We start from the raw sequence: 20,935 nt of genomic DNA, 5'->3' as shown, positions 1-20,935 counted from the left end.
GGAGGCCTGCAAAACGTCCTGCGAGACGGCCTGGTGACGATCATGCTGTATGAAAGGAATGGATACCGCCGTGATAGAGATTATTATAAAATATTATAAACCCCGTAGTTTCAAGCTACGAATGGAATATAAGGTTACCCCATCGCATAATATTGCATAGTTGCATTCAGTTTGTAACGTGGAAACGTATTAGTATAAAGAAAATATATACCTTCGTTTATTAGATGCACGACTAGGAAGTAAGGTTGGCTCCTAGTCTCGGCCTTTTAGGACACAGCTGCCACGCGTTCAGCTTTAGATTTAATGCCCTCCATTTCTTGTGAGTCGCATTTGCGTATGAGTCGCTCATAATTTGTCAACCCCTCTTAAATCATCACGACAAACAGGCGCACACCCAACCAAAAAGAACAAGGAATTAAAATGGAATTGACTGATAAAGGCATTGAAGTCTGGCTATGGGATGTCGTAAGTCTTCACGTTGAAACCTGTCTTTAAATAATGGCACAACACAATTCTAACTTGGGGGTTCCAGATATATAGCTCATGGAGCTTCCGAGCTGAATTCTTGATGAGGAAACTTGGTATTCCAGCTACATTCCATGTAATGGGAGGTGTCATGAATGATGCTGAGATTGCAGCTGCAAAGGAAAAGAGTCCATCAGGATTGTTTCCATTTGCAATCTTTCATCTCAAGGATGGTGACTGTAAGAAGAGAATACGATTTGAAATTGCCCTTGGCTTACCTGTAACTGATCTTCTTTCCATTCTTAAAGTACCGGTGTGGGACTCGTTGGCAATCTATGAAACACTAAATGAACTGTATCCTGGCAAGATCTGGCCAACATCTTTCAAAGATCGGGCCAATGCACGCGCTGTTTGTGCAGAGTTTCATGGAGGTCTGTCCGTGCCTGTAGTCTTTTCTCTTCACCATGAACAAAGCTCACACTACCAACACCACGCACACACCTCTGCCTTCAACAGGCTTTGGAAACGTCAGAAGCAATTTATCATGCAATATTCGTGCCCGCTACCCCGTCCAGAAATGGGACGAACCGACCCTCACGGAACTAAACCGCCTCTACCACATCTTCGAAACCGCACGATCGTCATCGTCAAAACATCCAAACGATCAAGGATGGCTGTATGGCACATTCTCTGGAGCAGATGCTTTCTACTTTCCAGTTGTAACACGGCTCCGTACCTATCGTGTTGAAATCGATGCGGACAAGTATCCGAGGGCTGCTGAATATGTAAAGTTTATGTATGAGGATTCCTTGGTTAAGGACTTTGTCGAGAGAGCCAGAAAGGATGGGTTTCGTAGGCTGAAGTATGATGCTATATACAACGGGATGGTTCTTGAGTAGTTGGCCGAAATATACGTGATTTTGAAGCAGTTCAGGTTTCGGGTGTTTTGGGGTTGTGTTTGACCATTTTGGGGGGAATAACTACAAGCGAGTGATTGCCAACTCGGCTAAATATGGCTTGCTACAGTTTCGAAATATCTCTTGCGGTTTTGTTTCAGACGAAACTTGACACAACTCTCATACTGTCAAACTTTTCATAACACAACACCAACGAACTAGAACAAGCAAAATGAAGACCCAAGCCGTTTTAATACTTCTAGCATACCTGATCGCATGCGCAGTCACCAAAACTGACGCAAGAGTCTTAAATCGTCGTCGTCCTGTATGGTGTTTCACTAGTGGTTTTTGACGTTTCAAGTCATGCTTGAGTTTCCATCATTTTTCAAAGATCTAACAACTCAAATGGCATCACTGTATAGAACGTTCCATCAGAAATTGAAGCTGCGGATAGTGTTTCCCAAATTGGACGAAAACATGGTCCTGAACAAGTACGTTGGCTCTTGAGACATTTTCGTGTTTCATGTCAAACTTTGAGGTTGACTTTTTCTTCGCATAGAATGTTGGTAATGAAAGAATAGTGACTAATGAGCTTGTGGAAACGGATCGCCAGGTAAGATTTTGGCATAGCTTGTGTTATTCTGGAACTTGGATGAAACGGGATGAAACTGAATGGCGAATGCAGATCAGCGTCCTTTGACATTATTCGACTTTATCTTGAAAACGTTCGTACTTACGCCTTTCCTTTAGCAACAACAACAACAACCGATAAGCTATTTCTCTTTCACTGTCGCCGAAGGTAGGCGTTTACAACAACACCACCAAGGAGTGATTGATAGTTCTATACCACCCAGTGATTCTTAATTTCTCTTTTCCAAGGTATAATGGGAACAAGTATCCCATTCATACTCGTAGGAATCTCAACCATATTCCTGGTCAACCCAATGTTTGGTCTAGTCTTTGCTGGAACCGGTGTGGTTTTGCTCGTAGTTGGAGTTGGCATCTTCCATTTCAAGCTAGCATTCAATGCAGTCTTGTTTGTTGCCCGTCGCGTGTACCGCATGGTCACCCGTACAAACACTCGTGTACCGGTAAACCGAGGCAGTGCTCATGATTTTAGCAGTGAAGTGTATGAGAAGGCTTTGAGAAAAGAAGGGGCTGAAAAGGTGAATACTTGTCATTGCTGATGCATTGTATGCCAGATCTGACCCTTGTTCGGTATCTCTTCATCATCAAGGCGAAAGAATGGGCTCAATCGCAGCAACACGTGTCGTTCGAAGACAATATAGTCAGAGAGAACATTCATGTATGTGGTGTGAATTGATCACACAGATGGAGCATCAATGTTTTAATGTACCTTGATCATTTGCTGAACTTCGCACAATCACACATTCCAACATTATAGGAGATATCTCGTGCTGAAGAAGAATCTATGAATAGAGCGCGATTGCATGATACGGTGAGAAGTGCAATCCACTATTCGCTTGTTCCTTTGGTGGTGTTTTGTCGCTGACACTCTCCAAATTGTTGTAGCCTGAAGGGAGCCTCGTACACAGACCTTATGATACTACCAGTGATCACACATCTCCCAACTCTATCCAAAATCACCTTGAACCACATACTCCAATTCAACCTGCCGGTGGAAATATGGGCTCGAGACCTGGTTTTGTAAGTTAATCATCTTTTCGATGTTATATACTCTTTAGCTCGCTTCTTTAGCTAAGTCTTATGTATCTTTTCTGTTTGTAGAACAGCGCTCGTTCTGTACCTGGTCAGATTGGGTATTAAGACCATCTGCTAGAACTACAGACTTTTCTTGCTTTACATCTCATTTGTTACTACACATTTCTTTTTGTTTTAACTCAAGGAAAATAGATTCTCTCGTGTGTCTCTACAAGTTTCAACTTGGTGTCAAGAAGACAAAGTTGAGGCGTGCAAGGGGTTTTTTGAAGCTGAACGAGGAAGGTACATATTGCTGAAACCTGAAACACACAAACTTTCTCATACACCACGGCGGTACATTGGCACCCAAACGGCTTACTACGAATTCCAGCAGTACCAGCAAAGGCAACAAGAACAACTACAGCAAAATCCTAAAGGAGGCGTACTTTCTGATCCCCATACGCCTCTCACGGCTGAAGAAGAAGCTCGTCTTGGTGAGGATGTCCAACAAAAAAAATCTAAAGGATCGAGTGTCGGCTGTACGGTCGCCTGGTGAACCTGTAACACCACGTTTGTTCGTCCCGGACCTCATGTTCCTCAAAGGCGTGCTACTTGGTCGTAGAGAATTCTCTCTTCTTTGAGGTAAGTTTGTGAACTGTCTTTTTTGTTGGTGTCATTTTGCAAGCTGGGGGGAGAGGTTACTGATTCAAAGGCATTTCATGAACTTTATGTCATTTTATACTTATTCCAATACTTTGTCTTCAATCTGCAAAACCTAGAAGCACTCAATAGATTGCTTATTCTTTCAGTAAGTATGTCTCGTCTTTGAAAGCAATTGAAAATATGGAAAATCCCGAAACTACGACCCATGCAGTGCATTCTTACGTGTATTTGCTAATGGTCTTCAACCAGCATCACCGCCGTGTCTCGGCGGATCTCGAATCACTTCGTTGCTAGTTGATAAACTACCATGTAAAGTTTTCGACAATCGGGCATTTGGCCATGCATTTGGGGGGCAATTTTCTTTGGTAGCATCAGGGCAATAAAACGTTTCTCTGGTTGATGGAAGGTGTCGTTATTAGAATTCTCATGAGGTGAGGTTTTGTATTTGATTCGCAACGCCTTGAATTGAAAGTGAAGCACAACAGTTGTGAAAAGAAAAGTTATGATAAAGGCTTGTTTGAATTACACTCATGAACTTGTTGGTAGCAGCGTTTCGAGACGTTCTCCTTATGTAAGAATTTTCATACCATCTATTGCTCTTCTTTGCAGTGAATGCTGACATTGTGTACCTTAAATCTAAATAGAAATGCTTTCGAGCTGTCAACTGGAATTGGATCCCTTATAGATTACATTTGTCGCTTGGACTAGTGTCTCTCCTGGCTTCACACCTCTTGCGTCTTTACGGTCTTTTTGTTGTTCCCATACAAGAAATCAGCCCTAGTTTCAAGACCAGAGTTGTGCAAACACCTCGTTCTAAAACGAAACCAACCAAATACCAACTGCACACCAAAACACGTCAGGTGTGCACCCCACCTCGAAACATCAACACACCTAAACCCAAACTTCTCAAACCTCGACCTCAGCCAACTCCACCCAACCTCAACAACCGCTTCACCATGGCCGCAGTAGGTCCAGCATTCGTCCCAATCCCTGGCATGAATCCAGGCATGGGATACACTCAAAACATGCAGCCAGTAAACCACCTGGACAAACCACCTGCCGAATTACAAGGCTTCTACGACAACAGCTATGACAACAGCAACAAACAAAACGGAGTTGCTCAAATCCCCAGTGAGCGTGTATCGCTTCTGGGATCTAGGTCCAAGATGACGCTGGCTGCATTTGTGCTTTTTGGGGTTGGGTTTGGATGTATGTTTTGTTGTTGTGCAGTATTGTTTCAAGTGTGTTTTAGAATAAGTGATGCTAAAATGAAGTATTGATTTTCGTTAGTGGCTATTGCAGGAACAGGTGGTATAGCAGCTGGCGTGCTTATCGTACTTGGTCTTGCTGGTTGGTCAATCGTCGTCTTGTCTATTCTTACTCAAGTACGTGTTTCAGGTTTTAAGACTACCGCATTTTTTGGCACTGAGTCCTACCTGAAAATGCCTTACACAATCTCTCTCTCTCTCTATGTCATTTCAGACCTGGCGAAACTGGCGCGCACGTCGTGAATACCGTGCCTGGCAACGCTACTACGAATTCGAGCAATACCAGCGAAGGCAACAACAGGAAAACCTGCAAAATCCAAGAGGAGACACTGAAAATCCTACTCCTAAGCTTACTCCGGAAGAACAAGCTCGTCTTCGTGAGGGTGTTCAAAACGAAAACCCGAAGGATCCGAAATTGACACCTCCACATACACCTAAAAACCGTCAGCCCGTAATGCCACCTGTCATTCGTCCTGGACCTGGAGGTGCTCGAAGGCGTGCTGTTAGATCGTAGGGAATTTTGTGCTCTTGTGGTGAGTCTGGGGTGCATTTTTTTGCTTTGGAAGCTTCAGGGCGAGATTTACTCATCCAAAGACATTTCATGATCTTTAGGTTGCTTTATCCTTATTCCAATACTTTTTGCTTTAATTTTTACAGCCTAGAAATACTCAATTGTTTGCATATTCTTTAGTTAATTGTGTCTTTGAAACCACAGAATGCATTTCTTCACATCAAGCACGTTGTTTCCCCTCGCGAAATTTTGAACTACATGACCAAGACATACATATGGTTGATGATGATGCAAACGAGTGCGGTGCCTTATATTAATATTGCGCAAAAATATCGAGCATTTGTTACATACTATACAAGGAATTTCTAAAATTAACTATTGAGCAGTAGCCTAACTTTCTCACTCTCGCCCACTCAAGCATTCGTTATCTTCCAGCTATACCTCTCGCCCTTCTTGCCCCCTACTCAAATCATATACGACCTCCCAACCACCCATAGAACCTAAATTTACAAGCCGTAGGTGACCGACCAGGCAGATTCTTTGCAATATCACTCCATTGGATACCGCCTCTGTTATTCGAATCAGGTACGCCGTTAGATCGTAGTTTAGCTAATAGGGTGGCATCTTCCATAAATGTCCAAGGAGTCAAGACGGCTCTGGTAGAGAGTGTTGGTTGTAGTGGTGATCGTCTGGCAGGTGGTCGTGTATCCAATAGCGGATTTAGGGTTGATGGTTTTGGAATATCGTTTGGGTTTGGTGCGTGATTATTACTGTGTGAGAAAGACGTGGATGCTGAAGGTGGAAGATATGATTCTCCTTGTTGATAAGGCACAGCCGATTCCCGTTGTTGATATGGTAGCGGTGATTCTCTTTGTTGTTGAAGTAGCTGCTGTGGTTGTTCCTGTTTTACTGTTGCTTCTCCAGCTGCTGGTAATACAGGTGGTAGATTCGATACTGGTGATGGAGACGGTAGAATTGACGCGAAATGTGATGGTTGTGATGGCCTGCTGGTGCTATTTATAGGTTGCTGCTTTTCATGTACCACTAAATCATTGTGCATTTCATGAATCACTACATCGCTGTGATCTTCACGCACAACTATATCTCTATCTTTTTCATGTATTGTTATATCAGAGTGGTGTCTCTTCGTTTCTTCGCTTCTGGGAGATCGTAACGGAGACCTTGACCTTCTCGGAGATCGAGATCTTCGTTCAGATGGTAGTGGAGACCTAGACCTTCGTTGAGATGCTAGTGGAGAGCGAGGTCTTCTCTCAGAGCGTAATGGCGACCTAGACCTTTGTTCACGTAATGGAGAGCGAGACCTACTCATTGGAGATCGTAATGGAGATATGGCTTTCAGCCTATCATATACTGATCCATTCGATCGTGAATTTCTTGGGTCTCTGGTAGTGCTACCACTGCTACTATTCCTACCAGATCTATCATAATTATCTGTTAATGCTCTAGACGACGACATGGCTGTATCGTGGTGGACTGGAGATGGAGCTGATGGGGGTCGACCATACCCAGCATGATCTCGAGGATTAATTGAGGTAGCAGCTGCAGCAGCACCAGAAGTTGATGATGTTTCAGACTTTAATGCAGTTGGGCTCATAGCTAGTGCCGAGGTGGTTGAGGGAGATGCAGCAAGGCTTGTAAGCGTGGCTGATGATGTATCTATAGTTGCTAATGGTGATGGGGAAGGTGCGGGAGATCGCCCATACAGGTTTCCGTCCAAGAGCTGAGATGGGAGTGGAGGTAGAATAGATGCTACATCTGATACTATTGGTGGAAGCCTATCTCTACCACGATCATTATTATTACCACTGCTATCTCGTCTGCCGCTACTGTCTCTTCTCGTAGCATTCGAGTTTGGACGATGATTCGTGTCTCGTGGTGAAGCTGCAGGAATATCACCGTCCCGTTTCCTTGTTGCGTTAGCGTATTGCTGTCGTATGCCTGCTATAGGTTCTCGGCGTGGAGGAGGCGGCTCACGTCTACTATCGGCTATAGTGGGATTGCTATTGCTGCTGGTTGTATTGGCTGCACTATTGCTCGTAGCAGTAGTTGTGCTAGTTTTTTGGCTCTTTGCAGACGGTATGTAGTCAGCATGGATTTCGAATTCGTCTTGTTCATCATGAGTAAATAGGTCTGGAGTGAATTTAATCCATGGAGCACCCTAGATATGAACAAGTTGTTATTGTTAGTGTATGTGTTGTTTTTGTGTGGTTTGCTGCGTGCCATATCAAGAGGGAGAAAGAGAAGGATACAGTGCAGGATGCCCCCGATCTAGTGCGTACTTTACTGTTTCGATTGAGCAACTGATACACAGTAGGTGGCTGTTGCATGCGAGTCTTCTTTTGTGATGAAACTTGCTGCTGTAGATGGTGATGATGATGGCCATTTCCATTTGCGAGTCCATTGGGAGCAGGAACAGCTGGTGCCTTGTCCTGTTCAGCAGCTGGCTGCACTACAGGCGGTGCTCCCCATATACCATTGTCGGCGACTTCAGCTATTGATATTGTTGCTGTTGCCCATGTATTGAGATCATTTGCTACGGGAGGAGGTGCCGGCGGAGGCTGATTGTCTGTCTTCCGCTTCTTCGGTATAGGGATCTTGAGTGCCTCGCTGCTCACAAGACTGTCCATCTCTCAGATGTCATTGATTCCGTTTTTGTTGGTGGTGTATGAATGTACGAGCTCAATGGATTTCCAGCCAGTTCAACAACGAGTGATATTGCTTTTGAGACGCGACTTGCAATTGGCTGAGGTCTAATTAGTCTAATTCTCCCTGCTTTCCTATTGGGATCACGCTACTCGACTGAAATGTTACGAGCATCAAGAGCAAGGTCAACAGCAAAGACTTCAAGGAAAAGGACCTGTTCAAAGGAAGAAAGTCTGATACCAGTTGCTTCCCTATTGGCTCTACTAACACAACACGTACGAACTACTCGGGAGTTGCATGCCACAGTCATTCGATCGATTTTTTTGCCATTGTGTAAGTTCACCACCTATATCTCATCAGTTTTGGCATTCTGTAACGAGGACATTGATTCGAAAATATCGCTTCATAGTGTAAATTGAGACGTTTGTGATGTCTTTTGTAATTCTACTGTCTTCAACTTCTATGTTGATCTACAGTTATTCACAATCTCCAAGCGACAGCGCACAATCGAAACTTGAAACTATTCCTTGCATGAAATGTTTCCAGTTAAAGACTTTCAGTTCACTAAACTTGTTGCAAGCTTCAAAAGCACTACCACAGGCGTTCGAAATAAGATCCAACTAGCGACTATAGGCGATCGGTCGAAACCAGTTCTCAGAGACTGCAAAACAGCATACAACCCATACTGGAACCACCATTACAGTACTCTGCTTGACATAGAATCTTCAAGACTAGATAACGTTGCCCGATACTTGTGTGATTGGATTTTAGGTGTTTTCACGTTGTTTCAATACCAAAAGAGCTCCAATTACGCGATTTGACACCTTCAATCACTTTTACCGCGTCCAATGAGTCGCCAGTCCTGTAGTTTTGGGTCTAGAAAGCCCAGTCGTGTAATTTTCTTACTCTTTCGTTCCTTCAAAGCAAACCGCACTTATAAGCCCTTAATAGAGACATTTTGAAGCCCTTTCAAGAGTATACTTAACACGAGAAATATTGAACAAGTACGCATACTAATTTTCAGCCCTTCTTTTGACCCTCAGTTGTGGTGTTGGCTGCACGACTTCTTCACCAAACGGTCGAATGTGGTGAATTACGAGAATTTTCAGCCGGAGGCCCCATTTTAACATCAGATCCCATTTTTTTAGTCGTTGATGAAGCTTTAGCCCCTGTGGCAGCTCCTCAAACACCTCCCGTTGGTGCAGCACCCTTCCCAGTTCATCGAACACGACATGTCTCACCCGATTGGGAGGCGTTGTCTGTCAAGTGTGAGTACAGAAACGGAGTATTTGATCAATTGACATCTCGTTTCCAAAAAGAGAGCTTTGAGTCTTGAAGGTTTACTTTGTCGAATACTGACATTGCTCCAGTCTCGACTTACATAGTGAAAAAAGACCCGTTTGCATTGGCTTCATTGCAGATGACTTGCACTGGGGCTCGTGACAAAGCAGATACTAGTATCTGGGACCAAATGGAAGCGAATGGTGTCAAAGGCTTGGCAAGATTTGGAATCTCGAAAAAGAGAGCCTTCAATCTTGTGGTTGGAACTGGCTGTCAGACAACACGATGTGCTGGTGCTGCCGTCATGAATTGGAATCTACTTGTCCGTAGCTGTGTTCATGTCGCGTATCATTGTAGGTCCTTCTCCAACTCGTGTGTCGAAAACGATTCCGTCATGAGAACCACAACTGACTCCATTCTCATGTAGCTTCGTGACGGCATCTGAATGATTCAATGGAACCCGCTGGTCCGGCAGTTCTTCTTGAGGTCTGCACCTCACGGCTCTGGGTATTGGGTTGAAGGAGATGCATACTACTCCAAGGCTGAAATCACTCTGACTACGGGCTTAAGCCCACCAATGGAATCCGATGAATGGTGAGAGGTCTGCCATCAGGACTACTTGGAATGCAAAAAGGAATATACAGCTTTTCTCTCGTCTCGAATACTTGAAGTCAAGAAAGCACAGCTGCTCCACAAAGAATCGATGCTTGCCCACTCGTGTGATGCTCTTGTAGACGAAATACAGCAGCTTTGAAGTGTATGAGAAAAGTTGGCGGGAGTGGTGGGGAATTGGAGGCTGTTGGTTGAGGAAACACGCTTCCATTTTCAAACATGGAGTAGTAAATGGGAGGTTGATCTGGCTCAAATCTTTCTATAAAAATTTCGTCAAATCATCCGAACCAGAAGAACCTAGTGATAAAAAGGTAGTTGAATTGTGTCCTCCATGAATTTTTGGTACCAATTTATTTCGACGTTTCACGGGATACCGAAATTTCTATTCTTTGCTGCCAAATTGGAACTACATTAAGTGACCCTAGCCGATTTCGATTTAACGAGTAAAAGTTCTTAGTTTTCTCGTTGCCGGAGCGAATGCCTCTGACTGTGAAGCGAGGAGAGAACTATTGAGGTTGAATCATTAATGAAAGGTGGTTAATCTGGTATTCAGTGATTATAATATAATCCATGGAAAGAACAGGAGTTCAAGCACCATAACCAATTTTTTCTTTATTTCCGTACACTTTTTGCTGCTTGAAGACGCAGTTAGAGAGGTCCCACACGGATTTGAGGAAGATAAAGTTTGGTTCGATTTAACTGACTAGTCGATATTTAAAGATGGTTCATCATTCGTGTCAAAGCTTGAGCACCTTATTCTGTCCAAGATATCAAGATATGGAGCCTCGTTGCTGAATTGCTTTTAGTGCCTGAGACTGCCCTCCAAAATCATAGAGATAGCAATCTTGTCCGCATCACAAGTGGAGTGTTGGTCCCAAAAAAGCAAAAGTTCGTAATGGTTGTCCAAATCGATTACAAGACATGTGTATCAGAAAGATGCATTTCAAATCCGATTCTAGAATGAAGAATAAATTGTTAGATATGGTGTTGAAACTCATAGTCCTGATGCAACGTCTTGCTTAATCACGAGAACCTCGTGTTTGATGTTGACACGATACAGCATGCTTTTGATATCAAACCACCGTCAAAAGGATCGACAGAGCGTATTAAATACTCTGAAATCAATATTGACCCCGTGCATCATTGACACAATTCCACCATCTGAATGCTGGTTGGCTATTTGAATATCTTGTTTGATTCTCCACGAGGTTCAGAGTGATCTACGCGGTATCTTACATTAAAGCCAGTGATAAGAACATCCTGACTTTGTCAATAAGAGCATTGACACGATGGTTGATTGCTGTTCGTGTTAAACGAGTGGGACGAAGCTGCACAGTTAGTAAACTTTTCGCCTTGAGACATCAGACGATGGTCGACATACAGTCATATAACCATCTTTACGCCTCGAATCTCGAAATACTTGGATCTTCCTATTGAACGGACGAAGTAACAAGCAAACAATTCCATCAGATTGTGCAGTCTATTTCCTATCAAAAAAGGGACACCCAAAAACATGTTTCTAAACATGTTTCTAAACACTGGGCCTTTTTTATAAGTTACCCGTTATCACCAATTGAGATTGACGTATACCATCCTTTTCGCTTTTATGTACCAATTTTCTCTACCAACCTCATTACTTGACCTTCAACCCCAACTCCTTTACAATCCTTCCTCCTCAAATCCGTCACTTCCAACTACTATATTGCCTCTGCTGATATATAGTAGGTATGTTCTCCACATTCGACTCCCCGTTATCCGAGTCTTCTGACTCCCGCCTATTAGTATTCACTATGAAATTCTCATTCGATATACTTGGCGGCGAATACGTATGAGAACTAGAGGTATACCCCAACGGACTCTGAGCAGCAAGCGACGACCTGTTTGATTGCATTGGCGATTCATCGACCCATTCGCCGGCATTCAAAGCTGGAGCAGTCGAAGGCTGTAATCTGCCATTACCGTAATATGTCCCGATTTTCGTAAGCACTTTACTTCTGTTTACGATTAGTTTGTTGACTTGGTCCGATAGTGCTGATTGTGTTGCCCATTCGAGTAGTTTCTTCTTTTCGAGAATGTCTTTTGATAGTTGTACGTATTTCCGCTTTGATTGGACGCACTGATATAAGGAATGATTTACGGGTTCTTTCGAGTCTTGGATTTGGGAGGCTTCTGCTTCTGTGTGTGGGAATGGGCGTGGTGTTGGTCTATTCCATTTGGCAGCTCGTGCTTGATAGCCTTGATACTATTGAGATTGTTGGATGTGATAATATTAGTTCATGCAGCGTCAAGAAACAATCCGACGCCTTGACAGAGCGAATGTCACAACTCACTTTGGCAACAAATCCTTCATATTCCAGTCTTGAATTCTCTTGCTTTTTGGCAGACTCCCAAGTATCTTCTATACCCTTATTCAAGAAGGTATCTGCATGTTCTGAAAAGGATTCTAAAGACGATATCAATGGCTGTCTATCAACTGTCGATTGTGTGTAATGGTCTGCTAATATTCTGAGATTCTCTGTGAGGCGTGTTTGGGGTGGATAAAATGTTGCTCTGTCCTGAAAGAACTTGGCAAGCTCTGCTTCTGTAGCATTGACTAGAAGGTGGTGGGTGAGCAAGAGTGTTGGTGAGTAAAGCAAAAAAGAGGATTTCACGCCAACTACAGTGCTTCTTCACTCTCTACTTTATCTCAACAGTAGTACATACCAGTCTTCATAGCATCAGAATGAGCCTTTGCCAACCGGTTGAGCGTCGTGTATGCTTCCCTTAGGGTGTATATCTCCAATAGAGCCGAATCAACGTCAGGTTGTTTGACTGTAGATACGGTATCAATGTCATTGGCTAGTTTCTCCCGTATAGATTGTCGAAATGTCCTAGTATATACACGTGTTTCAGAAACGAGCTTCGCCATTGTTGCAAGTGCTTTGCTTTGTACTGTACCTGTAGAGCGATTCAATCTTCTGAGGATCAGCATTTGTAGCGACATTCTCTCTCATGCGAGCAAAGAATTGAGCGAATTGAGCGTCTAGGCCCTAATAGGCAAAAGCAGGTTAAGCAAAATGTTTTGTTGTGATTGAGGCAAATGTCGGAGTCATTGTATAGTACGTGTGGTGACAGTCGTAACGGTATGCATAGACTGCGTGTTTTAATATAAATTCAAATCAAATCCAACCGTTGGAGTCTCAGATTACTCTGTACGTCGGCTTGAAAGTAGTCGCTACAAAGCACTCCAACTACTATCAACCAACAAGGCCAGACACTTACCGGTTCAGCTTCAGCCAATCCTGAACGAGACATTATTCCGTAGATAGTCGTGGAGTCTGTCTCCGTATTCACGGCTCAAGATTCAAGCACAGTCGCAGTTGTCAAAGTTTGTGAACTCAAGCAGAGACAAGATCATAAACAATTGGACATTTAAAGCAAAGTAAGTGCATTTGCAATCCTTCGATTACATGGTTATTCCTCGTTCTATTGGGATCTAGATCTTCATTGCTAACCTGCATCATCAAATCAGGCCATGACATTACAAACAATGGCCCTAGAGGGGGTGCTGGGTTTCGATGAAGGTAGACTATATTCAACATCATCATCTTTATTGATCCCATCAATACTGTTGCTGATCTAATCAAGAGCTAATACCATTCCAATCTACTAAACCAAAAGATCCATCAGAGCTTGCGCGACTGCCAGATAAACATAATGCTGATGTCGATGAATTGCTCGGTGCAAAGGTCATCAGGTACTGATCAGCATTCTATTCGCACAAATCATATCTTACAATATTCCTAACACATTTCTGGTATAGATGGAGCTTCCCAATTAAGGAAGTCAGACTTTCGGGCAAAGCACCCAAAGTATCCAGCAAGTCCTTTGATCTGGGAGGCCTAAAGTGGTATGAAGCCCCACAATCATCATCTTCATCATTGCATCTTGGATTGAAAGATCTTGCATCTCACAATTCAACTCCTTCTTTGCTGCAGGTCGTTCGGAGCCCACTTTCCTGGTGAAAACGACAAGAATGTCAACATAATGCTCAAATTGGACCAGGAGAAAGTTCCTGATTCCAAGTATCGAGCTTCAAGTGCTGTTGGTTTTCGAGATCCTAATTGCCATGATCGATTCTTGAGAAACACAAAGAGTAAGTCACTGGTGCTAGTGCATAAAAGGACATTTTGAACGCAGCATCTTCATGTTTCGTTTTGCTGGAATCGATCTTAACTGGTACGACCTTCTACTTTAGCCAAGAATCAATGCCTCAGTCAAGGACGAATGGGTCTCTTGCACAACCCAGCTTGCAAATACAGACTGGACGAAGGTGTCTCCCTCCCTCAAAACGATGCAGACTTTATCCAAAGTGATGTAGTAGACGTCATCTTTGCTATTCGCGTATACCAGAGTCGCAGCAATGTCCCGCTATTCGATGATTTGAAAGCAGCCGCCAAAGCCCCGTCCGTAAAAGCAATGCAACCATCATCAGCAAATATCTCAACATACAATAATGTTACAAAGACAATCACTACTCCTCAAGGTACATTTTACAAACAGAACGAGAACAGTGTCATGGGTCCTCCAGCACCACCTCAGCAACAAGTGACAAAGGCTAGACCACCGAATATTCGAAACGATACTAGCAATAATAGTAATAATAACAGTAATGCTGGTAAAACGTCGACAATCTCAAACAACAGCAAAACACATTACCCACCAAACAACAAGTATATCAATAACAAGAATGACAATCACAACAACAATAATAATAATGGTAGTAATAACAATAGTCCAATGCATCACAATCATCAAAATGGTGGTTCTGCTGCTGGTCTCAATAACAGGAAGACATTGAATTTTCCACCAACTGTATCTCCACAGACTCAAAGTCGATCAGAGTCTCCAAGGACGTATACTCCGTTGAAGAGGTATTTTCGAAATCATAGGCCCTTTGTTTCCAGCTCTTTGTCTCACTCTTTTTGCCATTCATAGGAAACCATATGTCGGACTAGCAAACCAAGGCGCGACCTGCTATATGAACAGTATCCTCCAATCTTTGTTTTTTGTGATTCCATTCAGGAGGGTGAGTCAAGTGATGCTTTCATTATGTCTACCAAAAAGCCCTTGCACTATCTGATACTTACGTTTTTGTGCAGGCTATTGGAAGCATTGCCAAACAAGACATACCAGATCCAGATCGTCATGTGCAAGCCATCAAGGCGTTGTCTCGAGTCTTTGACAGTCTTGAAAAGGCTGACGATGCTGTCAGTAAGTGTGACATGATGCAAATTTGGGTCCATTTCTTTGCCACGTCAGATTGCTGATGACATGTTTTAATAATAGGCACAAAGGCATTAACTAAATCATTTGGCTGGGATTCTGCCTTCACATTCAAACAACAGGATCCTCAAGAGTTTACTCGTTGTTTCTTTGAGTTCCTGGAAGATGGTATCAAGGTATCTAGCATGTTTCACTTTTACTGGACCTTTTTTTGGCATTGGGTGCATCATCTAACATACAGTGAATCTTTCTTCGCATGAGCAGAAAGCAGGAGCAGAGAACATAATAAATCAGATGTTTGAAGGCGAGATGGAGATGCGAGTGCAATGTAAAAATATTACATATGCTTCAAGTCGAGTTGAGACCTTCAATGGTATGTACAACAAAAAAACCACAATTTCGCAGGATGTCATTGTTTCTCATATGTTCTCATTGATGTTGTTAGATATCCAACTGGACGTAGATGGATGCCGGGATCTGGAGGCCTCGTTCCAGGCTTTTACTGCCAGGGAGGATTTGATTGGAGATAATCAATATCGTGCGGATGATTTTGGCTTGCAGGTAAAACATCCTGAGGCTCATTTGATAGCGTTTTATGCCGTTTGATGCTTTCACGTCCAGAAGAGAAAGTATTCAAATCACTTTGAACAACATAGGATGCAGTGAAATTCATACGCTTCAAAACCCTCCCGCCAGTCCTACATTTACAACTAAAACGATTCCAATACGATGTCGAAAAGGATTCCATGAGAAAAATCTACCGACGCCACACCTTCCCGGACCGAATGGATTTATCCCAATTCAACATCCCCGCTGCCGAAGGTGGTCCCAAAACACCACAGATATACATCCTACAAGGTGTCCTAGTCCATTCAGGAGGTGTGCACGGAGGCCACTACCGTGCATACTTACGACCCAGCGTCTTGGACGACTGGTTTGAATTCGATGATGGACTAGTTACACGAATCCCGGCCAAAAAAGTCTATGAATTTGGATTTGGAGGTGAGGGTAGCAATAAAAGTGCGTACATGTTGATTTATGTGCGAGAGAGTGACATGGACGTTATTTTGGAGGCTGAGATTGCACATCAGAATCCAAATGGTGGTGTAAATGGTCGTGGGGGTGTGGTGGACTCTCCATTGGTTGGCGTAGCTGCTAATAGTATTGGTAATGGGAAGGGTAAAGCAGCAGCTGTCAGTGATGATACGAATGGTATTGTTGCTAGTGCTAATGGATACAACACAAGTTTGACCGCTATCACCACTACTGCTAGTACAAGTCCATCACTTAAACGAGGACCAGGTGAATTAGTTGAAGGATCTTCTGATGGATCATCTGGAGATGATTCAGCAGGTGGAGATAATAAAAATAATGCCAAACGAGTGAAACTGGAGAGTGCGTTTGTTGAGAGTCAAAAACAAGCAGATAGTAACAAGCAGGATGCTAATGGTGGTGGTATAAATGGTAAAGATGAATCGAATTTGACAAGGAGTACGAGGATTACCGATAAATACGATAATAAGCAGCGGCCTGTCAAACTGATTCAGGATTATACTGACCAACTTAAACGTGATAAGGATGTAAACATGATTGATGTACCTGACAAGACAGTTGGAGACGACTCAGGAGTGAATGGAGGTGTAGGAGATATGATGGTGGATGTACATGCCAATGAAATGGCAGGAGCAGATACATCTGTAGAAGCATCAAACAGTAGTGACATGTTACCGCCTACACCACTTATAGACATGTTTGCTGATAATGCTAGTGATATGGTTGTTGATTTAGGTGACAAGGAAGGAGGTGAAGATGTGACTGTGCCGTCTACACCTGATGGTGATATGGTTTGAGTGGGAGTTGTTTGTAAGATATATTTGTATAGAGACGAAAGTGGTGTAAAGACGTATTTATCGCATAATAAGGAAATTTGGCATATGTTTGAGAAAAATGAATTTATGTTTTATTTGGGTATTTTATGTTTCTATGGGTATTTCAAAATTTGGATAGTTATCTTCACATCTTCCACTACTTACTAGTACTACAAACTACAGAATTTAACACGTATATCAACACTTTATATCAGCAACAATATGATCCAGCACGGCACTATCCTCATAAAACTCTACGTGCACCTCCTTCGTCCTCCCACCATTCACCAGCCCCTCCACACATTTCGCCTCCAAATCCCACCGATCTCCCCCGTCCTCATTACAAACCAACTCACACACTTGCACACCCCATGCCCTCGCACTCGCAATACACACCAGCACCCTCCTCAACTGTTTACCACCTTTAACCATCTGCAGCACATCCACCCCGTTATACTCACACGGAAACACTACCAGCGTGTGTAATTCCTCCAGCAAAGCCACGACCGGTGCTAACGATGGTATCTGTATCCCCGTGACGACCAGTTTGCGGATATGTGTAAACGACGACAACACCGGTGATACATGCAGCGTCGAAAACACGAGCCCGATTTCTAAACCTACTATACCATCGATATTTGGGATTGTGGCTAGCAACTCGTACAAGTCTGTCTCGGATGTGTTTATAAATAGGTAGAGTTGTTTGAGTGACGGCCACTGCGATAGCGTGCCTGTTACTGGTGCTGGAGTATACATCCTCAGCTCCTCGATATGCGGCGACGCGAGGACGGACAGGTCGAGTGCCGGCGTGAATGTCGATGCCGTGTCTTGTGCTATGGTTAGTTTCTTGATGTGCGGGTTGTGGGTGATTATAGATGATATGCAGTGTGAGAGCGATGGTGCTGAGACGGGCCACGTGTGGCAGGATGTGAAGACGAGATTGAGGGATTTGAGGTTTTTATAGTGCGTTGAGGCTAGTACTGTTGGTGTGTTGGTGCTGTTTAGGTTTGTGAGTGTGAGGTGGTGGATGTGTGGGAGGTCGGGCAGTGCGCTGTGGGTTGTGTCGAGAGAGAGGGAGTGGATTTTGGAAGTGTCGGGGATTAGAGAGAGGATGGAATGGAGGGTTGTTGGGCTTACGGGTGGAGATGCTATGTGTGTTGGGGAGGTTAAACGGGATGTGGTGTATGGGTGAGACGGGATGTGCGTGTGGATGTGGTGGCCATAGTCTATGGAGTAAAAGGCGTAAGTCTCTTTGTAATGTTGGAATTTAACAATTGTTGGGTATACGTTACCAGTCCAGTGTGATGACGCATCTGAAGATGAGTCTGTTTCACTATCACCATCACTATCGTCATCTTCAGTGACGTTTTCATTTATACTACTACCCTCATTCTCCTCCCACGTACTGCTCCCATCATCAGACCCATCATCACAATCAACACATACACTAGTACTGGTTGCATTCCATTCAATCGATTTCACTTTTCGTGCACGTTCGACATCGTGCAGCCATAATGGATCGAGTAGTTCGCCTCCGAATGGGAATTTACGCCATATGGATAGTTCGTGGGATGCGATTCGCCATGTGTGGCATATGTGTGAGAGGGTTATTATGTATGGTGTTGTTGTTACATGTGGGTGTGGTGGAGGGAGTGTTGTTGTTGAGATGCGTGGTGGGATTGTTGTGCTGGTTATGCCTGACTCGGTGCGTGTTGCTGTGATGGTAGAGTCGACATGCTGTCTTGATGTTGTTGTGATGGGTGGTCTGTCAAGCACCTCGGTACTAGTTTGCAGGTACTTGAATATAGGAGTTAGACATTCGATTGGCAGACGGTCCATTCAGAGCTAAGTGCAATGAGTTTGTCAGATTGGGTGAGTTGGGATGTTACAATACAAGACGGTGGATGGAATGGAATTGTATGTACCTTGAGTGGTTGCTGTGAGTAAGAGTAATCGATGTACTTGTAGCTCCTTGTATAGGTTGATATGTCAATGTGGTTGTTTGGGTATATGTTGTACTAGTGTGTTTTCTGTTGGCGCATGACCTGGAACGGTGGCAGGTAAAACCATTTGAAATGCATAGGGAGCGTATAGGGAGAGTGCATATTTACGTGTAAAATCGCGTATATCGTGCTAATGCATGTCCCACTTCTTGTTATTCACAAAGTTGTGACAGCTTTGACCTTTCCAAAAACACAACCAACATCATAGACAGCAGCAGCACACGATGCAGCACATCCAACACACCATCCTCACCTCCCTCCTAGCCGCACGCCGTATCCTCCCATCCTGCATTCCACTCCAATATCACATAGCACGGCACTATCGAGTGCACATGCCAACTACTGAATCAAGAGGTCGCTCCGTAGCTGTAAAATCAAATTCAGTCACCCAGGCATACTACAAACTGAAATCCATCCTCGACGAATCAAAAGTCAGACAGACTGTGCGCTATCAAGAGAGATTCGAGAGGAAACATGACAGAAAGAGAAGAAAATTGGGCGAGACTCATTGGAGAAAGTATATGAGTTATGTTAAAGGAAGTGTCAAGAAGGCTTGGAGTCTGAAGAGGAGGTATGTACGCTGGATAATGTTGGATGATGCTGATGTTGTGGTGTCTGGGATGTTGGATGTTTTGGTCATGATGTTTGGTAAACACCAGGATCCTCCAGTGTGGCACGCTTGTTGGCTCGCATGGTGGTAAATTCATTCATTGCATTCAAGTTGAAGGAGTATTGGATATTGTGGTATCGCATGGCTGTTGCAATTGCCATACTATCGCGACTGGTTTTTGTGTTGAGGGCTGACCTGCAGTTTTCCGTTGATACCTTTATTTCAAAATTCGAAAATTTGATACCAATGATTATGATATGGGATGGTCTTCTGGTGACTAGATGGTCTATGACTTGAACTGCAACGTCCGACTGTTTTTGCTGACGTTCAACCATTTCTCTCTTCCTCTTTGTAGGACCCTGCTAGAAGAACAAACGTATAGAGACTTGTAAAGTCAACGCCGATGAGCTTCAAACCCACGTGTATATATAGAGAGCTTTACCAACACAATATCTCATACAGACCAAGCTGTTTTTGTTTTCTTCAGACTGCGTCTCTTCCAAGGTTTCTTTCTCCTTTGAGAGCTTCTGTCAATTCGACCGTTTGGAGCATCAAGTCAAAACCATCAAGCTTGCAGTTGTTCTTGTCAGACATTTTCCAAAAAATATCAAGAATAATCGCAATCGAGACGATGAATACGAGGAAATTTCATCCGCTTGTCACGTCACTATGGATGAAACAAGTCCAGGTTTGAAACATTCGAAACAATTTGGGTTTGTATTGAATGTGTGCCAGGTTTGAAACATCCGAAACAAACCCGTTGGAAACAAAATCAAACCTACCTGTGACGAAACGAAACAATACCAAACTTGTCACAATACCCCTCCTGTCACTTTGGTCGAAACACTACCAACAAACATGTCTCTCGCAATCACAGGAGCCGCTGCTGTAACTCAATTCCATGCTATTAATTATCTCGCCCATGCTCCTGCTTCAATTGGATCCTATGTCGACGACCACTCAAGTCACAAGTTGCAACGTCGCTTTTTGAGGACTGAAGTGGTTCCCTTCCTCAAATATTTTGCTGCAATGACAGGTAATGTATGGCAATTGCTGGCTGTGCTTGGATTTTGGCCATCAGTATCTGATCTTTTGATCCTTTTTATACAGCTGTAATTGCCATCCTCCCATTTCTCATGGTCGGCTTGATGATGGCTTCGTTTGTTG

At 43.5% G+C, this 20,935-nt stretch overlaps 4 protein-coding genes across 4 annotated transcripts; 3 read left to right on the top strand and 1 right to left on the bottom strand.

Annotated features, from left to right (window-relative positions):
• Positions 1-420: 420 nt before the first annotated feature.
• SmJEL517_g03922 (uncharacterized protein) lies at positions 421-3,149 on the top strand (the record flags this gene model as incomplete). The annotated part of the gene is made up of 12 exons (XM_031169850.1): positions 421-465; positions 533-704; positions 774-896; positions 982-1,352; positions 1,784-1,852; positions 1,921-1,974; positions 2,112-2,160; positions 2,241-2,527; positions 2,599-2,667; positions 2,767-2,820; positions 2,895-3,029; positions 3,111-3,149. 12 exons carry the CDS (start codon positions 421-423, stop codon positions 3,147-3,149), a joined length of 1,467 nt encoding a protein of 488 aa, XP_031024158.1.
• Positions 3,150-11,706: 8,557 nt separating this feature from the next.
• SmJEL517_g03921 (uncharacterized protein) lies at positions 11,707-13,316 on the bottom strand (the record flags this gene model as incomplete). Its single annotated transcript, XM_031169849.1, has 5 exons — positions 11,707-12,264; positions 12,353-12,615; positions 12,726-12,892; positions 12,960-13,051; positions 13,284-13,316. The coding sequence occupies 5 exons, from the start codon at positions 13,314-13,316 to the stop codon at positions 11,707-11,709; spliced, it is 1,113 nt and encodes a 370-aa protein (XP_031024155.1).
• Positions 13,317-13,551: 235 nt separating this feature from the next.
• SmJEL517_g03920 (uncharacterized protein) lies at positions 13,552-17,137 on the top strand (the record flags this gene model as incomplete). The annotated part of the gene is made up of 11 exons (XM_031169848.1): positions 13,552-13,585; positions 13,650-13,758; positions 13,825-13,911; positions 14,000-14,157; positions 14,260-14,935; positions 15,000-15,090; positions 15,164-15,275; positions 15,351-15,463; positions 15,552-15,660; positions 15,733-15,848; positions 15,944-17,137. 11 exons carry the CDS (start codon positions 13,552-13,554, stop codon positions 17,135-17,137), a joined length of 2,799 nt encoding a protein of 932 aa, XP_031024156.1.
• A 2,245-nt stretch (positions 17,138-19,382) lies between these two features.
• SmJEL517_g03919 (uncharacterized protein) lies at positions 19,383-20,160 on the top strand (the record flags this gene model as incomplete). The annotated part of the gene is made up of 2 exons (XM_031169847.1): positions 19,383-19,729; positions 20,124-20,160. 2 exons carry the CDS (start codon positions 19,383-19,385, stop codon positions 20,158-20,160), a joined length of 384 nt encoding a protein of 127 aa, XP_031024172.1.
• Between the last annotated feature and the right edge of the window lie 775 nt (positions 20,161-20,935).

This window comes from Synchytrium microbalum (genome assembly GCF_006535985.1).
Source record: "Synchytrium microbalum strain JEL517 chromosome Unknown SmJEL517_scf0023, whole genome shotgun sequence".
In the NCBI taxonomy this organism is placed as follows: Eukaryota; Fungi; Chytridiomycota; class Chytridiomycetes; order Synchytriales; family Synchytriaceae; genus Synchytrium; species Synchytrium microbalum.
This window is presented reverse-complemented; position numbering and strand designations above follow the sequence as displayed.